Source organism: Oncorhynchus nerka, linkage group LG14 (genome assembly GCF_034236695.1).
Source record: "Oncorhynchus nerka isolate Pitt River linkage group LG14, Oner_Uvic_2.0, whole genome shotgun sequence".
Lineage (NCBI taxonomy): Eukaryota > Metazoa > Chordata > Actinopteri > Salmoniformes > Salmonidae > Oncorhynchus > Oncorhynchus nerka.
In genome coordinates, this window is record NC_088409.1 from 66,927,161 (window position 1) to 66,953,946 (window position 26,786).

General features: G+C 47.7%; 1 protein-coding gene across 1 annotated transcript in view; it reads right to left on the reverse strand.

Annotated features, from left to right (window-relative positions):
- The window catches only part of LOC115141267 (neurobeachin-like), a 262,298-nt gene that overhangs the window by 48,726 nt on the left and 186,786 nt on the right, over positions 1-26,786 (reverse strand). Inside the window, exons 7-10 of the mRNA XM_065000303.1 lie at positions 24,090-24,207; positions 23,758-23,860; positions 18,844-18,959; positions 6,370-6,482 (exon numbers count right to left, since the gene is read on the reverse strand). Of these exons, the coding sequence (XP_064856375.1) occupies positions 6,370-6,482; positions 18,844-18,959; positions 23,758-23,860; positions 24,090-24,207 (450 nt within the window). The remainder of the gene's footprint in view (positions 1-6,369; positions 6,483-18,843; positions 18,960-23,757; positions 23,861-24,089; positions 24,208-26,786) is intronic.

The window sequence follows — 26,786 nt, forward strand, 5'->3', positions numbered from 1 at the left end:
GGATGGATGTCGTATCTTAAGGACAAAACCTCACCGACAAATGGTTAAAAGTAGCAGATGGAAGTCATATTGCCTCTGACCACATAACATCTGCTGCCATTTTCGGTTCATTTCCAGTCTATTCTACATGTTAAATCGCCACCATTCCTCGACACACAGAAGGTGATCTACTGCGCACAGCTAATGTTGGTTATGGTGTGTCTTGTCCATTACATCTTATCGGCTTCCTCTGTCACCCTCACAGACAGCTCTTAGCCTATAAAAATATATGGGGGGCTTTAGCCTGCTGAACTAGCTCATTAGTAAGACATTAAAAAGCTGTTAACATGGTAGATAGTGTTGGGTCTTAAGTGGCCATAAGAGCTTTCTAAGCTCAAAGCCTTTCACATTCATGCAGCACCAGCAACCTGGCACCCTATTCCCTATATTTTATGCTGCTTTTGACCAGGGTCCATTTGGGTAACAAAACATGTTTGGCTAGTTCACGCAAACAAGACAACATCCATTTCTGGCTATACTCTGACCTTCTCTGTTGTTGATGTGCGACAGCTAGCTACCTAGATAACTTTGCTACAGTGTGGTATTTTATTGATTTCTTGACATAAACACACTTTAAAGCAACCAGGCATGTCAAGTGTGTTGATTGTACTAACAACTAATTTACTTAAGGTTAATTGATGGAACTATCAATGCTAATGTTGGATGCTAATGTTAGCAAGCTAATGTGCTAAAATAGATACTAGGTGGGAGATGGGGATATAGGGCCCTGGTCAAAAGTTGTGCACTACAGTACATAGGGAATAGGGTGCCATGTGGGACCCCTTCCGTGGCTGGTTATTGGAGTAGAATAGTGACAACAAACCTTATCCTCGACCATTCCTTTAACACACAGTAATCACCAACTACCTATTATCAGGTGATTATGTAAATACAGGACATGATAAGGAGACAATAAAAACAAGTGCTTTAGACAGCTCTGCATTTAGCTCCTTCTGAGTTCACTCCCATAAATAACACCTGACCTAGTGATACCTACCTCCACCACCAAACAAGACATGATCAAACCTAGCTGCTGGATTATAGGGCTGTCACATGCTACACTAGATAAACCACTCATCACATGTAATTAGGATCATTCTCTGACTGCAGAGAGTAGAGACCCCAAAGTGGAGGATCCAAGAGGAGCGTGTGTGTGTGTATGTGTGTTTGTGAGTGTGTGAAACGCAGAGAAAGAGAAAGTTCTGCAGTTAGTGTGGTAATATCTAGGCTAACTCCCAAGGAGACACACATACTGCATTTTATATTTCAAAGGAAATTACATCATAGTACAGTGCAGGAGAAGTCAAACTTGTTTTCTCTCTGGGCTTGTCAGAAGAAGCATCTTGAACAGATACAATCTAGTTCTTCAGAGTTCTTCGTTCGGGTGGTTTCTCTCATGGTATAAGTTTTCTGAAGTTCGGTAGCAGTGCTACTAGTAAATAAGCAGAGAAGGCAAATTAATGTAACGACCCTTCCCTAGTTATGACCTAGAGACGGGAGAGGGAGTATACGGAACAGTACCCCCTCCCCGACGCGCGGCTCCAGCCACAGGACGGCGTCAAAGGCGATGAACTCGGGGATCAGGAGTGGACCAGTCACCCCTGCTGATGCGCGGGAACCTATCACACCAGCTGAGGCGCAGGAACCTATCACACCAGCTGAGGCTCAGGAACCTATCACACCAGCTGATGCGCGGGAACCTATCACACCAGCTGAGGCGCAGGAACCTATCACACCAGCTGAGGCGCGGGAACCTATCACACCAGCTGAGGCGCAGGAACCTATCACACCAGCTGAGGCGCAGGAACCTATCACACCAGCTGAGGCACGGGAACCTATCACACCAGCTGAGTCACGGGAACCTATCACACCAGCTGAGGCGCAGGAACCTATCACACCAGCTGAGGCGCGGGAACCTATCACACCAGCTGAGGCACGGGAACCTGTCGAGTCAACTGGGGCATGGGAACCTGATAGACCGGCTGAGGCAGAGGAGCCTGGCGATCCGGCTGAGGCATGAGAACCTGACGAGCCAGTGGAAGCAGGGGAACCTGGCGATCCGGCAGAGGCATGAAAGCCCGACAAGCTGGCTGAGGCATGAGAACCTGACGAGCTAGTGGAAGCAGGGGAACCTGGCGATCCGGCGGAGGCATGAAAGCCTGACGGGCCAGTGGAAGCAGGGGAACCTGGCGATCCGGCAGAGGCATGAAAGCCCGACAAGCTGGCTGAGGCAGGGGAGCCTGGAGATCTGGCAGAGGCATGAAAGCCCGACAAGCTGGCTGAGGCAGGGGAGCCTGGCGATCCGGCAGAGGCATGAAAGCCCGATGAGCCGGCTGAGCCAGCAATACTTATGTAAGAATGCTGTTCATTGACTACAGCTCAGCATTCAACACCATAGCACCATAGTACCCATAGTACCCTCCAAGCTCACCATTAAGCTTGAGACCCTGAGTCTCAACCCCACCCTGTGCAATTGAGTCCTGGACTTCCTGACGGGCTGCCCCCAGGTTGCAAACTCGTCCCCTCTATGAGAGTCGTACCAGCGGCCACTTTTCTTAAATATAAAGATACCCGAAACCGTACCGTGGCCCACAAACTGTGATACATACCGAACCGTGGGCCCACTGTACCGTTGCATCCTTACTGCCTACATACAGACTTGAAATCATTGGCCACTTTAATAAATGGAACACTAGTCACTTTAATAATGCTACTTGAATAATGTTTACATATCTTGCATTACGCATCTCATATGTATATACTGTATTATTCTATACTATCTATTGCATCTTAGCCTATGCTGCTCTGACATTGCTAATCCATATATTTATATGTTATTATTCCAATCCTTACTTAGATTTGTGTGTATTAAGTATTTGTTGTGGAATTGTTAGATATTACTTGTTAGATATTGCTGCACTGTTGGAACTAGAAGCACAAGCATTTCGCTACACTCATAATAACATCTGCTAACCATGTGTACATGACCAATACAATTTGATTTTAAATAAATGTTTTGCCTCATCAATATACACACAATGCCCCATAATGATAAAGTAAAAACAGGTTTTTAGAAATGTTTGTAAATGTATTAAAAATGTAAAACAGAAATACCTTATTTACATAAGTATTCAGACCCTTTGCTATGAGACTCGAAATTGAGCTCAGGTGCATCCTGTTTCCATTGATCATCCTTGAGATGTTTCTACAACTTGATTGGAGTCCACCTGTGGTAAATTCAATTGATTGGACATGATTTGGAAAGGCACACACCTGTCTATATAAGGTCCCAAAGTTGACAGTGCATGTCAGAGCAAAAACCAAGCCATGAGGTCAAAGGAATTGGCCGTAGAGCTCTGAGACAGGGTTGTGTCGAGGCACAGATCTGGGGAAAGGTACCAGAAAATTTGAGAACACAGTGGCCTCCATCATTCTTAAATGGAAGAAGTTTGGAACCACCAATACTCTTCTTAGAGCTGGCAGCCTGGCCAAACTGAGGAATTGGGTGAGAAGGGCCTTGGTCAGGGACATGACTAAGAACCCGATGGTCACTCTGACAGAGTTCCTCTGTAGGGATTGGAGAACCTTCCAGAAGGACAACCATCTCTGCTGCATCCACCAATCAGGCCTTTATGGTAGAGTGGCCAGACGGAAGCCACTCAGTAAAAAACACATGACAGCAGTTTTCCAAAAGGCACCTAAAGGACTCAGACTATGAGAAACAAGATTTTCTGGACTGATGAAACCAAGATTGAACTCTTCTGCCTGAATACCAAGCATCACGTCTGGAGGAAACCTGGAGCAAATTCCTAAAAACCTGTTTTCACTTTGTCATTATGGGGTATTATGTTTAGATTGCTGAGGCAAACAATTTATTTAATACATTTTAGAATAAGGCTGTAACGTAACAAAATGTGGATAAGTCAAGGGGTCTGAATACTTTCTGAAGGCACTGTATATATGCACACACATGTGCACACTAGAGTCCTGTGTGGCTCAGTTGATAGCATGGTGCTTGCAATGCCAGAGTTGTGGGTTTGATTCCCACCAGTATAAAAAAAGTCTGCTAAATGACCCAAATGTAAATATAATTTCTTTTCCAAGTGAGCTAGCTTTGGAGCCATCGAAAACGTGAAGGGCTCTGGTTCATAAGGCCGCGGGTCCGAAGACCAGTATGGACAAGCTCCCTCTCCATTTCATAACGGTAGCTAGGAGGTAAAGTAGATCAGGTACATATGTCTGCTGTCACTTCACAGCTTTGGCTGTTTCTCCCTGAGAGAAGTTTTGACATTCAGAAACATACAAAAACAGGTAGAACAACAGCCATGATAAACCTCTAGATTGTTAAGCAGAACACGCTCAGTATGCCTTCATATAGGATTATCAGCGTTTCCACATCAACTAACAGCTATGAGGAGATGAGCTTCCCTTTCCCATCAGCCACCTGTCAGTCACCAGGAAATAATCATTAAAACCTAATGAACCGCTCCACCACACCACTGTACCGCTGACATGGAGGGTGTGTGTGTATGGTTGGGTGTGTTTGTGTGTCTCCCTGTGATCTGACAGTAGGAATGCGCCACTGTGGCCCTGAGGCAGAGAACACTCTGTTCAGTTGGATTTAACACGGATGACTGGCTGGCTGATCAGCAGGTAAATTTCAGGTGTGTGAGAGGATTAAGTGGCGTATCATCCAGGAGCTAAAGGACATTTAGCCTGCTAGTACTGGCACCCACTTCCTGATTGGTAGTCACGTGACCCCATGGTGTGAGCAGCTGAGTCAGAGAACAAAATATCACTGGATCGTTGCTTCCCAAATGGAACCGTATTCCCTACATAGTGCACTACTTTTGACCAGCACCCTATAGGGCTCTGGTCAAAAGTAGAGCACTATATAGGAAATAGGATGCCATTTGGGATGGCCATTTGGGATGCACAGATGTTTTAGTGGTTTGGTGGTTTTACATGACTCCGTTCAGAACACTTACAGTCTCTCTCTCTCCGAGTTCCTCCCTATTTCCTCTCTCCCCTGCTCTTTGTCTAATCTGATTATATGTGTGAGAACTCAAGCCCCTTCATTCCAGTTCAATTCACTTTCTGGTACATCTGGAGGTAGGAACCCTGGGGTTGGAGGTGTGTGTGAGCCCTGGGGTTCCAAGGACAACTGTCAGGAGAGAGAGGCCTGTGAACTCATGGTAATGAAGGCAGCTCAGCCTGTAAACAGCATGGGAGGATGTCACTGGAATACATTACAATACATAACTGTCTCCACAGGCCAGAGGGCTCGGGCTCTCTCTCTCACACATGCACACACACACCTGGCTGTGTACAGACTGAATCTGCCACAGGGTTACATTAGCTAAAACGACAGCAGGAAGACACAGGAAAGGTGTGTGTCTCACTGTAGACCTGCTGCCAGAGTGAACACTGGATCACCAACAGGGCTGAGTAGAAATAGTCACACAGTGACTTTCTAGACTGGCTGGGTGAAACTGCTATGAACCAGGTGGAGAGGAGACTACCCTTATAGACATCTGTTAGGAGGGAAGTGTATTCACTGACATCCGTACACATACCTACCAGGGTGCTTTAGTTGGAGTTATTTCTTGTTTTCATCGTGAGTTCAGCAACCTCTCTCATTTCCATACCCTCCTTCCCCCCTTCCTGCTTTTCCTTCCCTCCCTGCCTACCTAATTGTCCCTATGCTTCCTCCCTAGCAAACACTTGTCTGGGATCTGAGGTGAAAATGTATATTTTCACATTTGTGAAAACGGAGCTCAGAGAGAGTCAGGGAGTCGGCACTTTGAGGAAGAGCGGGAACCGGGGAAGGAGGGTGTGACAGAGTGAGAGAGAAGGAAAGCTCAGACAGGAATGCGATTGTTTTCAGGTCAGTGAGTCTGTGAGTTGACAGAGCGAGAGAGAGCGAGAGAGCGCTGCTAGGAAGTTAAACAGGGACAGAAGCCCTCATCATATAGACACTTAAAACTCTCCTACTGTTGATAGTTGAGGACAGTACCATGCCAAACAGAGCAAAGACACTAGAACATTCAGTTTATGGGCTGAGGTGATACAGCACCAAACAGAGCGGAGACACTTAGGATGTTAAACTATCAGCTCCTTCTCTACATTCCAGCGCTGGGTTCAGACTGAGCACATGATGTCTGCATTATGATGTCTGCATTATTTCCCAGTCAAGATGGCTTTCTCTTCCCCCTGCCGACTGAGACCCTCACCCCTCCTGTCCTTACCCCTCCTCCCCAATTTCCCCCATCGTTCCTCTCCTTCCCCCTCTCCTCCAGTCCTACAGGGTGTATAACAGAATGACAGTACCTTGGAGAGATCTCTGAAGTTGCCCGGCAGGGTGAGGTCCAGCTCCTCGGACTCATAGTTGGTGAGAACCCAGGGAAACACCGGGTACTGGTTCAGATCATTGTAGGTCCTCCCTACAGACCGACAGACAGACAGACAGAGAGACAGACAGAGATCTGTTAGAGAAGTTCTGTGAGCGGAAAGAGGAGGGGATGAGGTGGGGCGGGGGAGGATGTATGAGGGGGAGAACTGCAGGGCGCATGGGGAGAACTGCGGGGTACAAACGAGGCTTAGGTTACTTTGGGGACCCAGCATGCAACATTCCAGTAGAGCATTCCATCAGACTCCTCTCAGGCCAGCTTCCTGTTTCTGACAGACTAACTTCCTGTCTGGGAGGGTGACACCACCGCTAAAATAGTCCTCACTCTGCTCTCTGTGGGGAGGCATTAGTATGGGAGCAGTGTGTGTGTGTGTGTGTGTGTGTGTGTGTGTGTGTGTGTTTGCCTCTGACCCTATTACGGGGGCTGAGTCGCTGGCTTACTAGTGCTTTCCCATGCCGTCCCTAAGAGGGGTGCATCAGGTCGTGCCAGGCTTTTTTCGCTAAACTCGACTTGAGGAGGTTGAGTCACTGACTTTATCTTCTTGTTCGGTCTTGCGCCCCCCTCGGGCTCGTGTGGTGGGGGAGATCTTCGTGGGCTATACTCTGCCTTGTCTCAGGGCAGTAGCAGTGCGTGGGTAAAATCACTGGTAAAGCCAAGCCAGAGAAAAAATGCCATATTACAACCTATGTGCTGTGATAATTGCATTGTTTGCTCTATAACCTGTTAGTTCGTATGCCTTGACACTGTGATATATAAGCCTAAAGGCAGAGACAATAAAAATACACAGTGGCAGAATGAATTCATCACGAAACCAGAGAGCAACATCTGTCCGACATTTTCGGACTACTAAACAACTATTGATGTAGAACACCGGAAAGTTAGCGCAAAGTCGCAAAGAAAACAGGAGCTGCCTCCACTATTTCAGCACATCATCAAAACACCTATGCTTAGTCTCAGCTCGCTGGTCACCATAGCAGCACCCACCTGTAGCACGTGCTCCAGCAGGTATATCTCTCTGGTCACCCCCAAAACCAATTCCTTCTCTCCTTCCTGTTCTCTGCTGCCAATGACTGGAACAAACTACAAAAATCTCCAAAACTGGAAACACTTACCTCCCTCACTAGCTTTTAGCACCAGCTGTCAGAGCAGCTCACAGATTACTGCACCTGTACGTAGCCAATCTATAATTTAGCCCAAACAACTACCTCTTCCCCTACTGTATTTATTTATTTTGCTCCTTTGCACCCCATTATTTCTATTTCTACTTTGCACATTCTTCCACTGCAAATCTACCATTCCAGTGTTTTACTTGCTATATTGTATTTACTTCGCCACCATGGCCTTTCTTTGCCTTTACCTCCCTTATCTCACCTCATTTGCTCACATTGTATATAGACTTGTTTAAACTGTATTATTGACTGTATGTTTGTTTTACTCCATGTGTAACTCTGTGTCGTTGTATCTGTCGAACTGCTTTGCTTTATCTTGGCCAGGTCGCAATTGTAAATGAGAACTTGTTCTCAACTTGCCTACCTGGTTAAATAAAGGTCAAATAAAAAAATAAAAAATAGGCTCTGTCTGATTTGTGTCTTGCAAGAAGAAGCATTGTAGAATGGTGTAGATAGAAATGCCACGAATAAAGCTCATGCGAATCCATATTTTACATGTAAGAGAGGCATGTTTGTTCAACATAGTGTATTTCTATCTGAACGTTCCAAAAGGTTGCATCCTGAAAACGTCCCTGTGCAGAGTCATATAGTTAGACGAATATATACCCCTGTGTAGTGTGTAGCTTGTGTTTAAAGTAACTGTCCAGATTTCTATGAGTGAAATAGTTTTAGTTCATTTTTCTACTGTATTATTGACTGTATGTTTGTTTTACTCCATGTGTAACTCTGTGTCGAACTGCTTTGCTTTATCTTGGCCAGGTTGCAATTGTAAATGAGAACTTGTTCTCAACTTGCCTACCTGGTTAAATAAAGGTGAAATAAAACATTTAAAAAATAATACAGTGACAACTAAAAGGTCCAATCAACCTAAGCAAAATATAATGTGTATGTCCATGGTACTGATTTGTGTGTGTGTGTGTGTGTGTGTGTGTGTGTGTGTGTGTATGCGTGTGTTGACTCACCCTACTTGTAGAGAAATGCCAATGCCATCCTCCTCTCTTTCATGTTTCTGAAATGGTCTATGACTGTCATACAGTATACGCTTTTAGTTTTTGTTGTCCTAGACTACTTGGCTAAAATGCTTGCTCGCTAGCCTAACTTCCTTTCATGGGCAACGATTAACCAGCTAGTTAACATTAGCCTTCTACATCTAGCTACATATTGAACTTCCATCCTCTCAGGCCAGGGGCACAATGTATGAATTTATGGTTGAGTCAGAATCGCCATTATAATCATTGGCCAGTATGGAGAATTAAGTCCAAATCCCCATCTCCGTTCATGGCTAATTAAAAAAAAGGGCCCATTTTTGCTAGCTATCTTGCCACGGGTGGACAATAACACGATGAGATGCAACAATTACATATTTTTCTGTCAATGACTTTTGGCTGTATGCGATGTGATTGGTGTGAAGCCAAATCCAAAATGGCTTCCCTTGACACTTCTTTTTGGTGCGCCAGGACCATTCACAGTTGAGCTCACTCAGTTTAGCTCAACGGTGATTGGCTATTTTTATCAAGGAAGGCCAAATCCTTGGTGGCTTCCCTTGCATTCAATGCTACGGGCGGCAACAATATCCTACTCTTTTTGACAAGACAGCATCAGATAGATGGGTTACACATACAGAGACAGAGAGGCGCTGAGAGACGATATATCAATTATTATTTATTTATTTGGTCAATGTTTTGGGGAAGCCTAGCTTCCCTTGGCATCCATGAAGACATGCCACTGTTTCAGGGTAGTAAGTTGGTGGTTTGTTGATATCCTTCTGGTGGTGTGTGGGCTGTCGTTTGACAAATGGGTGGGGCTATATCCTGCCTGGTTCAAATCAAATCAACTCAAATTTTATTTGTCACATACACATGGTTAGCAGATGTTAATGCGAGTGTAGCGAAATGCTTGTGCTTCTAGTTCCGACAATAATAACCAACAAGTAATCTAGCTAACAATTCCAAAACGACTACCTTATAGATACAAGTGTAAGGGGATAAAGAATATGTACATAAAGATATATGAATGAGTGATGGTACAGAGCGGCATAGGCAAGATACAGTAGATGGTATTGAGTGCAGTATATACATATGAGATGAGTATGTAAACAAAGTGGCATAGTTAAAGTGGCTAGTGATACATGTATTACATAAGGATGCAGTAGATGATATAGAGTACAGTATATACGTATACATATGAGATGAATAATGTAGGGTATGTAAACATTATATTAGGTAGCATTGTTTAAAGTGGCTAGTGATATATTTTACATCATTTCCCATCAATTCCCATTATTAAAGTGGCTGGAGTTGAGTCAGTGTGTTGGCAGCAGCCACTCAATGTTAGTGGTGGCTGTTTAACAGTCTGATGGCCTTGAGATAGAAGCTGTTTTTCAGTCTCTCGGTCCCAGCTTTGATGCACCTGTACTGACCTCGCCTTCTGGATGATAGTGGGGTGAACAGGCAGTGGCTCGGGTGGTTGTTGTCCTTGATGATCTTTATGGCCTTCCTGTGACATCGGGTGGTGTAGGTGTCCTGGAGGGCAGGTAGTTTGCCCCCGGTGATGCGTTGTGCAGACCTCACTACCCTCTGGAGAGCCTTACGGTTGTGGGCAGAGCAGTTGCCGTACCAGGCGGTGATACAGCCCGACAGGATGCTCTCGATTGTGCATCTGCAGAAGTTTGTGAGTGCTTTTGGTGACAAGCCAAATTTCTTCAGCCTCCTGAGGTTGAAGAGGCGCTGCTGCGCCTTCTTCACGATGCGGTCTGTGTGGGTGGACCAATTCAGTTTGTCTGTGATGTGTACGCCGAGGAACTTAAAACTTACTACCCTCTCCACTACTGTTCCATCGATGTGGATAGGGGGGTGTTCCCTCTGCTGTTTCCTGAAGTCCACAATCATCTCCTTAGTTTTGTTGACGTTGAGTGTGAGGTTTTCCTGACACCACACTCCGAGGGCCCTCACCTCCTCTCTGTAGGCCGTCTCGTCGTTGTTGGTAATCAAGCCTACCACTGTTGTGTCGTCCGCAAACTTGATGATTGAGTTGGAGGCGTGCGTGGCCACGCAGTCTTGGGTGAACAGGGAGTACAGGAGAGGGCTCAGAACGCACCCTTGTGGGGCCCCAGTGTTGAGGATCAGCGGGGTGGAGATGTTGTTGCCTACCCTCACCACCTGGGGGCGGCCCGTCAGGAAGTCCAGTACCCAGTTGCACAGGGCGGGGTCAAGACCCAGGGTCTCGAGCTTGATGACGAGCTTGGAGGGCACTATGGTGTTAAATGCCGAGCTGTAGTCGATGAACAGCATTCTCACATAGGTATTCCTCTTGTCCAGATGGGTTAGGGCAGTGTGCAGTGTGGTTGAGATTGCATCGTCTGTGGACCTATTTGGGCAGTAAGCAAATTGGAGTGGGTCTAGGGTGTCAGGTAGGGTGGAGGTGATATGGTCCTTGACTAGTCTCTCAAAGCACTTCATGATGACGGAAGTGAGTGCTACGGGGCGGTAGTCATTTAGCTCAGTTACCTTAGCTTTCTTGGGAACAGGAACAATGGTGGCCCTCTTGAAGCATGTGGGAACAACAGACTGGGATAGGGATTGATTGAATATGTCCGTAAACACACCAGCCAGCTGGTCTGCGCATGCTCTGAGGGCGCGGCTGGGGATGCTGTCTGGGCCTGCAGTCTTGCGAGGGTTGACACGTTTAAATGTTTTCCTCACGTCGGCTGCAGTGAAGGAGAGTCCGCATGTTTTAGTTGCGGGCCGTGTCAGTGGCACTGTATTGTCCTCAAAGCGGGCAAAAAAGTTATTTAGTCTGCCTGGGAGCAAGACATCCTGGTCCGTGACGGGGCTGGTTTTCTTTTTGTAATCCGTGATTGACTGTAGACCCTGCCACATACCTCTTGTGTCTGAGCCGTTGAATTGAGATTCTACTTTGTCTCTATACTGACGCTTAGCTTGTTTGATTGCCTTGCGGAGGGAATAGTTACACTGTTTGTATTCGGTCATGTTTCCAGTCACCTTGCCCTGATTAAAAGCAGTGGTTCGCGCTTTCAGTTTCACCCGAATGCTGCCATCAATCCACGGTTTCTGGTTTGGGAATGTTTTAATCGTTGCTATGGGAACGACATCTTCAACGCATGTTCTAATGAACTCGCTCACCGAATCAGCGTATTCGTCAATGTTGTTGTCTGATGCAATACGGAACATATCCCAGTCCATGTGATGGAAGCAGTCTTGGAGTGTGGAATCAGATTGGTCGGACCAGCGTTGAACAGACCTCAGCTCGGGAGCTTCTTGTTTTAGTTTCTGTCTGTAGGCAGGGATCAACAAAATGGAGTCGTGGTCAGCTTTTCCGAAAGGAGAGCGGGGCAGGGCCATATATGCGTCGCGGAAGTTGGAATAGCAATGATCCAAGGTTTTTCCAGCCCTGGTTGCGCAATCGATATGCTGATAAAATTTAGGGAGTCTTGTTTCCAGATTAGCCTTGTTAAAATCCCCAGCTACAATGAATGCAGCCTCCGGATATATGGATTCCAGTTTGCAAAGAGTCAAATAAAGTTAGTACAGAACCATCGATGTGTCTGCTTGGGGGGGAATATATACGGCTGTGATTATAATCGAAGAGAATTCCCTTGGTAGATAATGCGGTCGACATTTGATTGTGAGGAATTCTAAATCAGGTGAACAGAAGGACTTGAGTTCCTGTATGTTGTTGTGGCAACACCACGTCACGTTAACCATGAAGCATACGCCCCCGCCCCTCTTCTTACCAGAAAGATGTTTGTTTCTGTCGGCGCGATGCGTGGAGAAACCAGCTAGCTGCACCGACTCCGATAGCGTCTCTCCAGTGAGCCATGTTTCCGTGAAGCAAAGAACGTTACAGTCTCTGATGTCCCTCTGGAATGCTACCCTTGCTCGGATTTCATCAACCTTGTTGTCAAGAGACTGGACATTGGCGAGGAGAATGCTAGGGAGTGGTGCACGATGTGCCCGTCTCCGGAGTCTGACCAGAAGACCGCTTCGTTTTCCCCTTTTACGAAGTCGTTTTTTGGGGTCGCCAGCTGGGATCCATTCCGTTGTCCTGGGTGAAAGGCAGAACACAGGATCCGCTTCGCGAAAGTCATATTCTTGGTCGTACTGATGGTGAGTTGACGCTGCTCTTATGTTCAGTAGTTCTTCTCGACTGTATGTAATGAAACCTAAGATGACCTGGGGTACCAATGTAAGAAATAACACGTAAAAAAACAAAAAACTGCATAGTTTCCTAGGAACGCGAAGCGAGGCGGCCATCTCTGTCGGCGCCGGAAGTCACTGGCCATGTCAGGGGGGTATCGTCGGACGGGGGCACACAGTGTCCCCCGACCCTCACTGTCTCAGTCCCCAGTAAGCTATGCTGAAATAGTCTATGTACCTGGGGGCTAGGGTCAGTCTGTCCTATCTGGTGCAATTCTCCTGTCTTATCTGGTGTACTGTGTGATCTTAAGTATGCTCCCTCTAATTCTCCCATCTCTCTCTCTCCCCTCCCGGAGGACCTGTGCCTTAAGACCATGCTTCAGTACTACCTGGCCTGGCAACTCCTGGCTCTGCCTGTCTCCAGTCCACCTGGTTGTGCTGCTGATCCAGTTTCTGCTGTTCTGCCTGCGGCTATGGAACCCTGACCTGTTCACCGGACCTGCTACCTTATCCTGAACCTACTGTTTCGACCACCTCTATCCCTCTCGCTCTATCTACCGCACCTGCTGTCTCGACCTCTGAATGCTTAGCTATGAAAAGGTGTTGACCTGTTGCACCTTCTATAACCAATGTGATTATTATTTGACCCTGTTGGTCATCTATCAACATTTGAACATCTTGAAGAACAATCTAGCCTTAATGGCCATGTACTCTTATAATTTCCACCGGCACAGCCAGAAGAGGACTGGACAGCCCCTCAGATCCTCTCTAGGTTTCTTCCTAGGTTCCTGCCTTTCTAGGGAGTTTTTCCTAGCCACCGTGCTCTTTGGGGTTTTAGTCTGGGTTTCTGTACAGCACTTTGTGACATCCACTGATGTAATAAGGGCATTATAAATCAATGGGATTGATGATTGAGTGACTGTGTGTCTGTGTGTTGGTGTGGTCTTCCTTTCTCTGCATGATCCTGATGAGTATATTAGGCCAGTCTGGTGTTGGGGTTCAACGTTTCTTATACGGAAGCAAACCAAATGAAACGGGGAGGGACCTACCTGAATTTGACCAATAGAAACTCTCCTTTTGCTCGTTTTGCTTCTGTTTGTTTCGTAAACGGTCTCCGTAATGAAAACGTCCATGGTTAGGAGCAACGGGTGTATGTGTGTGTGTGTGTGTGTGTAGTGTGTATGTGTAGTGTGTACATGTAGTGTGTGTAGTGTTTATATGTAGTGAGTGTAGCGTGTATGTGTAGTGTGTATATGTTGTGTGTATATGTAGTGTGTATGTAGTGTGTGTGTACATGTATTATGTGTGTGTAGTGTGTGTATATGTAGTGTGTGTGCACTGTGTATATGTCGTGTGTGTAGTGTGAATATGTAGTATGTGTGTGTAGTGTGTATATGTATTGTGTATATGTACTGTGTATGTGTAGTGTGTATATGTAGTGTGTGCAGTGTGCATATGTAGTTTGTGCAGTGTGTATATGTAGTGTGTGCAGTGTGTATATGTAGTATGTGTAGTGTGTATATGTAGTGTGTGCAGTGTGTATATGTATTCTGTGTTATATATGTAATTACAGAGATATAGAACTGTTCTCCTGGTCACCGTGTTGTCGTTGAACACGCCTGATGTGACACCGCCAGGCTAACCTCCTGATTGGACAGCCGTTGGAGGTTACCATGGATACCTCAGTCATGGCGGTGCCCACATGCAGCTGTACTGAGGGTTGCCAGATGTGAGAGCTTAGTTTTCCTCTTCAGGAAAATGGTTTTGATGTTTTTCAGATGGAACCCTAACTCAGCCATGAGAACCACGAAGAGCTCCTCAACTGTCCAAGTCGCCACAAGTCCTCTCTAATTTCACACTGCTATGGACTGGTCCAATCAGAAGACACTGCTATGGGCTGTCCAATAAGTAAGCACTGTTATGGGCTGGTCCAATCAGAAGACACTAATATGAGCTGGTCCAATCAGAGAACAGAACTCTGGGTGTGATGGTGTGATATCAACAACTGATTATAGAGCAGTATTACACACTAGCAGAAAACCCACAACAGCCAGTCAAACAGGAGACAGGAGACCACCATCAACCTCACACTCTCCCAGCATCCTAGCCTCCCATCCTCCCACCCTCCCATCCTCCCAGCCCCCTAGCCCCCCAACCTTCCAGCCCCCAGCTCCCAAGCCTCCCATCCTCCTAGCACCCTAGCCACCCAGCCCTCTAACCTCCCATCCTCTGAGCCCCCTAGCCTCCCAGACCCCTAGCCTCCCATCTTCCCATCCTCACTGCCCCTAGCCTCCCAACCGCCCAACCCTCTAGCCTCCCAGACCTCTAGCCTCCCAGACCCCTAGCCTCCCAACCATCCATCCCCCCAGCTCCCTAACCTCTCATCCTCTGATCCCTCTAGCCTTCCATCCTCCCAGCCCCCTAGCCTCCAAACCTCCCAGCCCCCTAAACTCCCAGCCACCTAGCCTCCTATCCTCCTAGCCTCTCTGCAATGTTCTGCTCTTTCACCAAACTACCAGCCTCCGATAGCTTCTCAGACTTCTAGCTTCCCTGCTCTACAATGTTCTGATCTGTCCCCAACCTCTCGGCTCTGTGTGCCCCTGGGGGCTACTCTTACTTCCTCTGGCAGAAACATGTCATACCCAAATGATAATGTATGATTAGGACACAGTAGTTCCCACAGCAAATAAGATGGCTGCTGAGTGTTTAATGTAGTTTAATCTAAGCCCCAAACCTCCCATCCTCCCAGCCCCTCAACCTCCCAGCCCCCTAGCTACCCATCCTCCCTGCCCCCTAGCCTCCCAGCCTCCCAACATTCCAGCCCCCTAGCCTCCCATCTTCCCAGCCCCGAGCCTCCCCATCCTTCCAGCCCCTAGCCACCCACCCCCTAGCCTCCCAGCCCCTTCCCAGCCTCCCCATCCTACCAGCCCCCTAGCCTCCCATCTTACCAGCCCCTAGCCTCCCAGCCCCTAGCCTCACATCCTCCCAGCTCCCTAGCCTCCCATCCTCCCAGCCCCCTAGCCTCCCAGCCCCCTAGCCTCCCATCCTCCAAGCCCCTAGCCACCCACCCCTAGCCTCCCAGCCCCATCCCAGCCTCCCATCTTCCCAGCCCCCTAGCCTCCCATCCTCCCAGCCCCTAGCCTCCCAGCCCCATCCCAGCCTCCCATCTTACCAGCCCCCTAGCCTCCCATCTTACCAGCCCCTAGCCTCCCATCCTCCCAGCCCCTAGCCTCACATCCTCCCAGCCCCTAGCCTCCCATCCTCCCAGCCCCTAGCCTCCCAGCCCCTAGCCTCCCATCCTCCAAGCCCCTAGCCACCCACCCCCTAGCATCCCAGCCTCATCCCAGTCTCCCATCTTCCCAGCCCCTAGCCTCCCATCCTCCCAGCCCCCTAGCCTCCCAGCCCCATCCCAGCCTCCCATCTTACCAGCCCCTAGCCTCCCATCTTACCAGCCCCTAGCCTCCCATCCTCCCAGCCCCCTAGCCTCCCAGCCCCTAGCCTCACATCCTCCCAGCTCCCTAGCCTCCCATCCTCCCAGCCCCTAGCCTCCCATCCTCCAAGCCCCTAGCCACCCACCCCTAGCCTCCCAGCCCCATCCCAGCCTCCCATCTTCCCAGCCCCTAGCCTCCCTTCCTCCCAGCCCTCTAGCCTCCCAGCCCAATCCCAGTCTCCCATCCCCCTAGCCTCCCAGCCCCATCCCAGCCTCCCATCTCACCAGCCCCCTAGCCTCCCATCTTACCAGCCCCCTAGCCTCCCATCCTCCCAGCCCCTAGCCTCCCATCCTCCCAGCCCCTAGCCTCCCAGCCGCCTAGCCTCACATCCTCCCAGCTCCCTAGCCTCCCATCCTCCCAGCCCCTAGCCTCCCATCCTCCAAGCCCCTAGCCACCCACCCCCTAGCCTCCCAGCCCCATCCCAGCCTCCCATCTTCCCAGCCCCCTAGCCTCCCATCCCCCCCAGCCCCCTAGCCTCCCAGCCCAATCCCAGCCTCCCATCCTTCCAGCCCCCTAGCCTCCCAGCCCCATCCCAGCCTCCCATCTTACCAGCCGCATAGCCTCCCATCTTACCAGCCCCTAGCCTCCCATCCTCCCAGCCCCCTAGCCTCCCATCCTCCCAGCCCCCTAGCCTCCCATCCTCCCAGCCCCTAGCCTCCCAGCCCCATCCCAGCCTCCCATCTTACCAGCCGCCTAGCCTCCCATCTTACCAGCCCCCTAGCCTCCCATCCTCCCAGCCCCCTAGCCTCCCATCCTCCCAGCCTCCCATCCTCCCAGCCCCTAGCCTCCCAGCCCCCTAGCCTCACATCCTCGCAGCTCCCTAGCCTCCCATCCTCCCAGCCCCCTAGACTCCCATCCTCTGTGTGCCCCTGGAGGCTACTCTTACTTCCTCTAACAGAAATATGTCATACCCAAATGATAATGTACTTGATTAGGACATAGAAGTTCCCACAGCAAATAAGATGGCTGCTGAGTGTAGTTTAATGGAAGGGTGGTTCTCCTGCTGCTGTGATGTATAGATAGAATTAGAATTATTAGGGTTAGATCTGGGTGTTGTGAATGGTACATTATGATGCTGGGTTAGGGTTAGAGTGGTTAAGGAGATTTTAAGTCACTCTGGACGACAGCGTCTGCTAAATGACCAACATGTAAATGTAGATACACTATGATATGATCGTGGGTTAGGGTAAGGGCAGGGTGTTATGGATGCTACACATTTAAAATCACATGCATGCCCCGGGGTGATCCACACAGCTAATTCCCAGAGCTACTTTGACAGACTGCATGTCACAAGACTGCATTAGCCCACTGAGCTTAAGCCCGGACATTAGCTTGGAACGATAACGGTGTGAGTAGATTTACCACGGTTGTAGCCTGTTCCTGTTCTGGGGTGATGATGATGTAGGAGGGATAGGGGGGTCCTGTGTGTGAGGGTGTATGGAGGAGACAGGGGTGAGGGTGTAAGAGTGTAGGGGCGGGATAGGGATGGTAGTGTGGTGTGGGTAGATGTTCCAGTGCTATTCTAGGGTGGTGGTGTAGTGAAAGACGGGTGAGGGGCGTGAGGTGGGTGCGAGGTTAAAGGGAGGAGATGCGTTGTGGGTAGAGTTCCAGCCTGTTCTGAAGTGTCAGGATGATACCCACACACACACACAACACACACTCTGACATGTCAGAATGTTAATAACAGTAGAATAGTGTTTAATTAGAAGAGCACTGGCTGCATGTTAACACCTTTTGCCCTCTCTTCCTCCTCCACCACCCCTCCTCCTCTTGCCTCCATCTCCCTCCTGTCTTCCACCCCAACTCCCCTGACACTTCCGGCAGCTCAGGTCATTACCACACATTTTTTATGAATTTCCACCATGTTTTTCTGTCTGCCGTACATCTAATTAGATGACAATAACATATCGAACTCACGCCACAGATAAATATAAATATGCATGAATCTGCAGCGAGCGAGGGATGTGACACCTCTCAGAGAGGAGTGGTGCGGCAGGCGCTCTCGTCTTCCAGTTAGTCACAGTTCAGAGGCGACAAAGAGGCACGCACACACACACACGCACGCACGAGCACACACACACACACACACACACGCACGCACACACGCACACACGCACACACACACCCCTAATTATCCTGGAGGATGTGTGATCTGCAATAGTCTTGCTTCCTTTTTCCTTATTTTCTTGCTTCAAATAAGTCAGTCATATTCCTCCACATGAACAGTGAAGTAAGGCTACCTACATTACGAACAGTACTACTGCTTAGGAGTGAACTGAACACTGAAGAGAGCATCTGACTCCTTAAACAAAGACAACTTACCTGTAGGTCCTGGCTGGGGTATTTTAACAGCCAGTCAACAACAACATACACTACATTCATCATGGTAGAATAATAGATGATGAGATTTTGGGTATGGAGAGAAGAGGTGATCGGCTCAATACAACAACATGGATCCATCCAAGATGAGGGGGAGAGGGCATAGGAGAGAGGGAGAAAGGGAGAGGAGGGAAAAGAGGAGAGAGGAGGAGACTGAGAAAAGAGAGAGGAGGAAAAAGGGAGGAGAAGGGATGCTGACCTGCGACGGTGTTGAGGAACATGAGGTACTCGAAGTTGGAGATCTCCCTCCTCTGCCAGCGCTGGGTCATGTTAGATGACTTGAAGAGCTGCCGGGGCGTCGCCATGGAGATACGCCTGCACAACAACAGAGGAAGAAACACCTTAGGTTGTGTCCAAAATGGAACCCTTTTCCCTATTTATTGCACTACTTTTGACCAGGAATCATTCATACCAATGAGGTTTAAAGTAAGAGGTTCGTAAGTGTACTCAAGAAACCTAAGTGCACAACCAGACACACATAGACCAGCTAAAGACCAAAACTCCCAGACACGCAATCATTCAGTGAGAACTCAGAGCAGCACACACTGGCACACACTCCTCCATCCAAAAGTTGGATGGAGGAGCTTCATCAGTGTGTGAGACCTAAGCATTCTTCAGCCATGACCAAAGTGTCAGAGTCGTGCAGGCCTTGAAGTGACTTCAACTCAACACATGGGGAGAATCAAAAGTTGGATGGAGGCTGTTTCTAAAAGACCTAACACTACAATAGCTAATAATACCAGTTAACACCAGTCAATACCTAACATTAGCTCATAGCTAACACTAGCCGATAGCTAACACTAACTGAAAGCTAACGCTAACCAATCGCTAACACTAGCTGATAGCTAACACTAGCTAACAACAGAGAGCTAACACTAGCCAATCAACGGCTAACACTAGCTAACTGATTGCTAACAATAGATGTGTGTTTTGTGGTACTTAATGACAGGGTGTAGGTATGGTAAAGGGTCTGTCCTCCGTCTCCTTCTGTGTATTTTACTGTGCGGTCAGGAAGGCAGGCAGGCTGCAGCTCTGTGACTTAACTCAGAGAATTAGATCAGTTCAGTCAGGGTCAATGACCACTCATTCCAATGACGGGAGCAATGGGATTCACTTCCTGTTGAACGCGGAACGAGGGAGAGCTCGGTTTGTTGTTTTGGAACGTTTGCTCGTTTGAAAGTGTATTAAAAGGTTTCTTAGTAGCTAGCTACTTTTTGAGTTTGGTCCTGCAATGCAGTTGCATCAGTTGCTGGGACTGCTACTCTCAGTGATCCTGCCGACCAAGGCCGGGTCTAAGGACTTATTTGGCGTAACAGTTAGCCTAGCTGCTAGCTAGCAGCCTATCAAGCTAGTGGGGTTTTCCTGACGGCTTGAATGCAGCCCACGATGCGGTTAGCCATTGTGGCTGGGACCACGGATTGTCCCGGGATTGTGGCTGGCTAGAACCCTGCTGTTTATTGTTGTTTTCAATCTTCCCTGTGACTTATCCTGTCTGGAAATGTGAGGAGTAACAGCGTAACCTACGTTGCTACCATGACAAAGACCAAAGCCGGCGGGAGTACCGAGGACAGTGGTGTCTATCTATCACAGGTGAAGGATCTTTAAAACAAACAGCAGTTGTTACAACAACAGAAAATAGCTTTAAGTGTTTGTCCAAATACTGGTAGAGTCAACTAATTAACCAGAGATGTCCAAGACCTGAGGAACAGTTTGTAGTTCTCCCCGGGTCAGCTATGAGCTTAACTTCTTCGATATAAGGGGCGCTCTTTTAATTTTTGGATGAAAAACGTTCCAGTTTTAAACAAGATATTTTGTCACGAAAAGATACTTGACTATGCATATAATTGACAGCTTTGGAAAGAAAACACTCTGACGTTTCCAAAACTGCAAAGATATTGTCTGTGAGTGCCACAGAACTGATGTTACAGGCGAAACCCAGATAAAAATCCAATCAGGAAGTGTCGCATTTTTTGAAACCACCTCATTCCAATGACTCCTTATATGGTTGTGAAGGAGCTAGGAGTCAGCTTACGTTTTCCACGTTTTCCCCAAGGTGTCTACAGCATTGTGACGTATTTGTAGGCATATCATTGGAAGATTGACCATAAGAGACTACATCTACCAGGTGGTCGCTTGGTGTCCTCCGTTGCAATTATTGCGTAATCTCCAGCTGCAGTATTTTTCCGTTTGCTTCTGATGACAAGCCAACTGCCACCACTGATAGATTATCGAATAGATATGTGAAAAACACCTTGAGGATTGATTCTAAACAACGTTTGCCATGTTTCTAACGATATTATGGAGCTAATTTGGAAAAAAGTTTGGTGTCGTAAGTGACTGCATTTTCCGGTATTTTTCTTAGCCAAACGTGATGAACAAAACGGAGCTATTTCGTCTACACAAATAATCTTTTTGGAAAAAATGAACATTTGCTATCTAACTAAGAGTCTCGTCATTGAAAACATCCGAAGTTCTTCAAAGATAAATTATTTTATTTGAATGCTTTTCTTGTTTTTGTGAAAATGTTGCCTGCTGAATGCTAGGCTTAATGCTATGCTATCAATAATCTTACACAAATGCTTGTGTAGCTTTGGTTGAAAAGCATATTTTGAAAATCTGAGATGACAGGGTTGTTAACAAAAGGCTAAGCTTGTGTTTCAAAATATTTATTTCATTTCATTTGCGATTTTCATGAATAGGAAACGTTGCGTTATGGTAATGAGCTTGAGGCTATGATTATGCTCCCGGATACGGGATTGCTCGACGCTAGAGGTTAAACAGGAGAACGGCAAGATGACAGCAATCTGTAAATCATTGAGAGAGTACATCAGTTCTATATGTGAATCCATGATAACGATGATGGAGAAATCAGATTATCTTGAGGGACAATCAAGGTGGAACAACATGGTTGTGGACGGAATTGCAGAATCTCCACATAAGACCTGGATGGAGTCTGAGAACAAAGTGGGGGAAATTATCTCGGAGAAACTGAAGATGCACCACAGGAAGGTTGAGGTGGAGCACGCCCACCGAATTGGAAAACCCATCACCGGCCCAGGTGACAGGCCCAGGCCGATAGTGGTGAAGTTCCTGAGGTTCAAGGACAAGGTAGCCCTTCTGGAAGGAGCAAAGAACTTGAGGGGAATGTATATCTTCCTCAACGAGGACAATCCTGAAGCTGTGCGCAGAAGAGGAAATCCCAGCCATGAAAGCTGCCAGAGAGCGTGGGGATATTGCTTACATCCGCTATGACAGGATCATTGTCAACTCTCCCCCCCAAAAGCCTGGAAGGGATGGGAGAGCCACGCCTATGGGTTCATAGCAGCACACACACACACCAACTGATTAATGGACTGCTGAACGTATATTTTTTTTATCTTGCTTTGTTTTCTCTTTTCCATATTATGTCTATCTCTGATAAGCTACCCAGGAAAGGGCTCAAAATAGCCCATAGTAATATACTGTATGTAGCCTTAGAAATAAGGATAATGAAATCAATAACTTGTTAACATCAGATAACATTTGTATATTAGCCATTTCTGAGACTCACATAGATAATTCATTTGATGACACAGCATATACAAGGCTATAACATCTGTAGAAGAGACAGACATGCTAATGGGGGAGGTGTTGCTCTATATATTCAGAGCCATATCCCTCTAATTCATAGAGAAGATCTCATGTCAAGTGTTATTGAAGTGTTGTGGTTGCAGGTTAACTTGGCACATCTAAAGCCTTTTCTTTTGGGGTGTTGCTATAGGCCACCAAGTGCTGACAGTCAGTATCTAAATCATATCTGTGAAATGCTTGATAGTGTATGTGATGTAAACAGAGAGGTCTACTTTCTTGGGGACCTGAATATTGACTGGTTTTCAAGCTGTCCACTCAAGAGGAATCTTCTCACTGTAACCAGTGCCTGTAATCTTGTTCAGGTTATTAATCAACCTACTAGGGTGTTTACAAACACTACAGGAACAAGATCATCCACATGTATTGATCATATTTCTACTAATATTGTAGAACTTTGTTCTAAAGCTTTAGCCGTACCTATTGGATGCAGTGATCACAATATAGTGGCTATATTCAGGAAAGCAAAAGTTCCAAAAGCTGGGCCTAAAATTGTGTATAAGATATCATACAAAATAACAAGTTGAGGAGACTAAATTACTTGGTGTTACCTTAGATTGTAAACTGTCATGGTCAGAACATATAGATTCAATGGTTGTAAAGAGGGGAAGAGGTCTTTCTGTAGTAAAGAGATGCTCTGCTTTTTTGACACCACACTCCAAAAAGTCCTGCAGGCTCTAGTTTTGTTTGTTGTGTGGTTGAGTGCTGCAAGGAAAGACCTAGTTAAGCTGAAGCTGGGCCAGATCGGAGCGGCACGTCTTGCTCTTCATTGCAGTCAGAGGGGTAATATAAATACTATGACTGACTGCATCACTTGTTCTTTTAATAAGAAACATTGTGTTGAAAAGTCTCAATTATTTGCATAATCAATTTACACACAGCTCTGACACACACACACTTACCCCACCAGACATGCCACCAGGGGTCTTTTCACAGTCCCCAAATCCAGAACAAATTCAAGAAACCGTACAGTATTATATAGAGCCATTATTGCATGGAACTCTGTTCCATCTCATATTGCTCAAATAAAAAAAAACAGATAACGCAACACCTCACTGCACAACGCCTCTCCTCTATTTGACCTATTTGATAGTTTGTGTATGTATTCATATGTAGGCTACGTGTGCCTTTTTAAAATTGATGTAGTTCTGTCCTTAAGCTGTTCTTGTCTATTAATGTTCTATATTATGTCATGTCTTGTGTGGACCTCTGAAACAGTACACAAATGTCTCTGCTGTAGGCAGGGTCAGCTGCTGGCAGGGACAGTTCCACTCTCCACAACACAAAGGAGGTAGATGGGGAGACTAACAATACACACCCTGCTAAATAATATGGACACAATGCAACCCATAATACTACTCTGGAGCCAGTATTGCAAAGGCCAAATACGAAACAAAATGTTTCATGAGCTAAACATTTAAATATGTGTGTGTGTGTGTGTGTGTGTGTGTGTGTGTGTGTGTGTGTGTGTGTGTGTGTTAGTTACCTGGCTTGTGGTAGGCCATAGCTGGTTCCCACTCCGACCCTGGGTAGACTGTAGACCACCTTCTTCACTGTTGCCTGGTCTGGGAAGTTAAACATCACTGACGCTGGGAGGAGAGATAACAAAACGCGATTAATAACAATTCTCAGAGAGAAGCAGTTTATTAAAATATCATCTTCAGAATGCAAACAGGACACATCTGAGACCAGAGTGTGGCTGTGTACAAAATGGCACACTATTCTCTATGTAGTGCACTATGGGCTCTGGTCCAAAGTAGTGTACTATATAGGGAATAGGGTGGCATTTGGGACGTAGTGAGTGTGTGTGATGCTTACTCCTGTTGGCCATGAAGACCTCCAGGCCAGTGTTCTGGAGTAGGTATCGCCTGGAGAAGACCGCTCTGATCTCACTGAACATCCACTTACCATGCAGACCCTCGGAGTACAACAGGACCTGCAGAGAGGAGAGGAAAAGAGAGGAGGAAAGGAACAGGAGGGGAAAGAGACCAGACAAATGGTTTACATTGTGACAAACACAGGTTGTAGACTGTTGCAACTAGGTTGTAGACTTCCATTGTCTCTAAACATTCTATTTCCCAGATTCACCTCTGTCTTTAATATCTATTTCAGGTGGTCTGCAACATGCAACCAGGGTGTAAAAAAACAGGAAGAACAGGCCTCTGGGTTACACACATCAATACCAACACAAGAAGAGGAGAGACAGAGAGGAGAGGGGAGAGGAAAGGAGAGGATGGGGGTGAGCAAAAGAGAGAAGAGAGGGGGATGAGGAGAGAGGGATCATTAGTGTGCAGCACCTCTGGGACAGCAGGTCTACTGAGGGAGTTTAAGAGAGGCCTCCGTGACAGGTGAAAAAAATCCCCCTAACACACCTCCCGCTCTCCCTCCTTCCAACACTGTCTGAGCACTTGGTGCGGCCTAGTCTCCCCAGGTTACAATCACACACATTCCCATCCTATCAGTGTAGCTGGACACAGACAGAGACATGAGAACCACCCAGGGCGGGGTGCGAGTGAAACACAACACACAGAGAGGGGATGTAGCTCGAGCCTGACTGACAGTCCAGGGGAGAACTAGGGAGGGAGGCAGAGTGAGATGTTGGGCTGGGGATGTTAGGTCCAATGCTAATGCTAATTTAAAACAGTGACAAACAGGAGTAGAGTAGGAGAGGACAGGAAGAGGAGAGGGTAGGTGAGGACAGGAAGAGGAGAGGGTAGGAGAGGACAGAAAGAGGAGAGGGTAGGAGAGGGGAGAAGAGGAGAGGGTATGAGAGGGTATGAGAGGACAGGAAGAGGAGAGGGTAGGAGAGGACAGGAAGAGGAGAGGGTAGGAGAGGGGACAAGAGGAGAGGACAGGAGAGGGGAGAAGAGGAGAGGACAGGAAGAGGAGAGGGTAGGAGAGGACAGGAAGAGGAGAGGGTAGGAGAGGACAGGAAGGGGAGAGGGTAGGAGAGGGCAGAAGAGGAGAGGGTAGGAGAGGACAGCAAGAGGAGAGGGTAGGAGAGGACAGGAAGAGGAGAGGGTAGGAGAGGACAGGAGAGGAGAGGGTAGGAGAGGACAGGAAGAGGAGAGGGTAGGAGAGGACAGGAAGAGGAGAGGGTAGGAGAGGACAGGAAGAGGAGAGGACAGGAAGAGGAGAGGGTAGGAGAGGACAGGAAGAGGAGAGGGTAGGAGAGGACAGGAAGAGGAGAGGGTAGGAGAGGACAGGAAGAGGAGAGGGTAGGAGAGGACAGGAAGAGGAGAGGGTAGGAGAGGATAGGAAGAGGAGAGGGTAGAAGAGGACAGGAAGAGGAGAGGGTAGGAGAGGACAGAAAGGGGAGAGGGTAGGAGAGGATAGCAAGAGGAGAGGGTAGGAGAGGACAGGAAGAGGAGAGGGTAGGAGATGACAGGAAGTGGAGAGGGTAGGAGATGACAGGAAGAGGAGAGGGTAGGAGAGGACAGGAAGAGGAGAGGGGAGAAGAGGAGAGGAGAGAGGCAGCGGTGCATTCATTTCTCCCTGGAATAGCTGTGGCTCGACCTCCCTGTCACATCAAAGTCTCTGGAGCTCAATTAGAAGTGGATTAGATGGAGAGAAGTGGAGTGAAGGGCAGAAGGTGGCCGGTTTTAGGGAGCGAGAAGTGGAGGGTGCAAGGGAGGGAGAGGTGGGGGGAGGGGTGGTGGCATCTCTGCTTCTCCTTCCTGTGCTGCCCCAGGTTGACAAATCAGCCACCCCAGGCTCTAACAGTTGTCATAGAGACAGACTGCCTGCTCAGAGAACATTTGTAGTAGGGAGCAGCTGAGGAGGAGGAGAGGAAAGATGGAGGAGGAGAGGAAAGATGGAGAGAGGGAGAGGTGGAGAGATGGGAGGAGATGGAGAAAGGGAGAGGTGGAGAGATGGGAAGAGATGTAAAAAGGGAGAGGTGGAGAGATGGGGGAGATGGAGAAAGGGAGAGATGGAGAGATGGGGGAGATGGAGAAAGGGAGAGGTGGAGAGATGGGGGAGATGGAGAAAGGGAGAGGTGGGGGAGATGGAGAGAAGGAGCGGTAGAGAGAGAGAAAGATAGATGAATGGAGAGATTGTGAACAGATCAGGATGAAGAAATATGAGGAAAATGAAGAAAATTACAAGAGAATACTATTATAATGCATGGCCTGATCAACCTTACATTAAAAAGTACTGAAGAGGCTGTGTCTACATGGATGCATTACCCCTTCCTGGTTCCTGTTGTATGTTGCTATAACTGGGAACAGAGAGCATGCAGGCCAGGCCACAGGGTTAAAGACAGACAGTGCAGGCCAGAGGCCTCACCAGCAACAAAACACAGGCTAAAAAGCCTCCGCTTCAAACAGCCCACATCAAAACATTATGTCAGAACAACAAAGCCTTGACTTAAACCAACAAGCAGCGAGGGGCCCCTGCAGATTGGAGGCTTGACAAAGCCCAGAGAGAGAAGCAGCTGTAAGAAATGCCATTTAATGAACCTGTTTGCTGAAGCTGTCAAAGGTGTCAGAGCTGACGAGCGCTGGGGACCCAGCC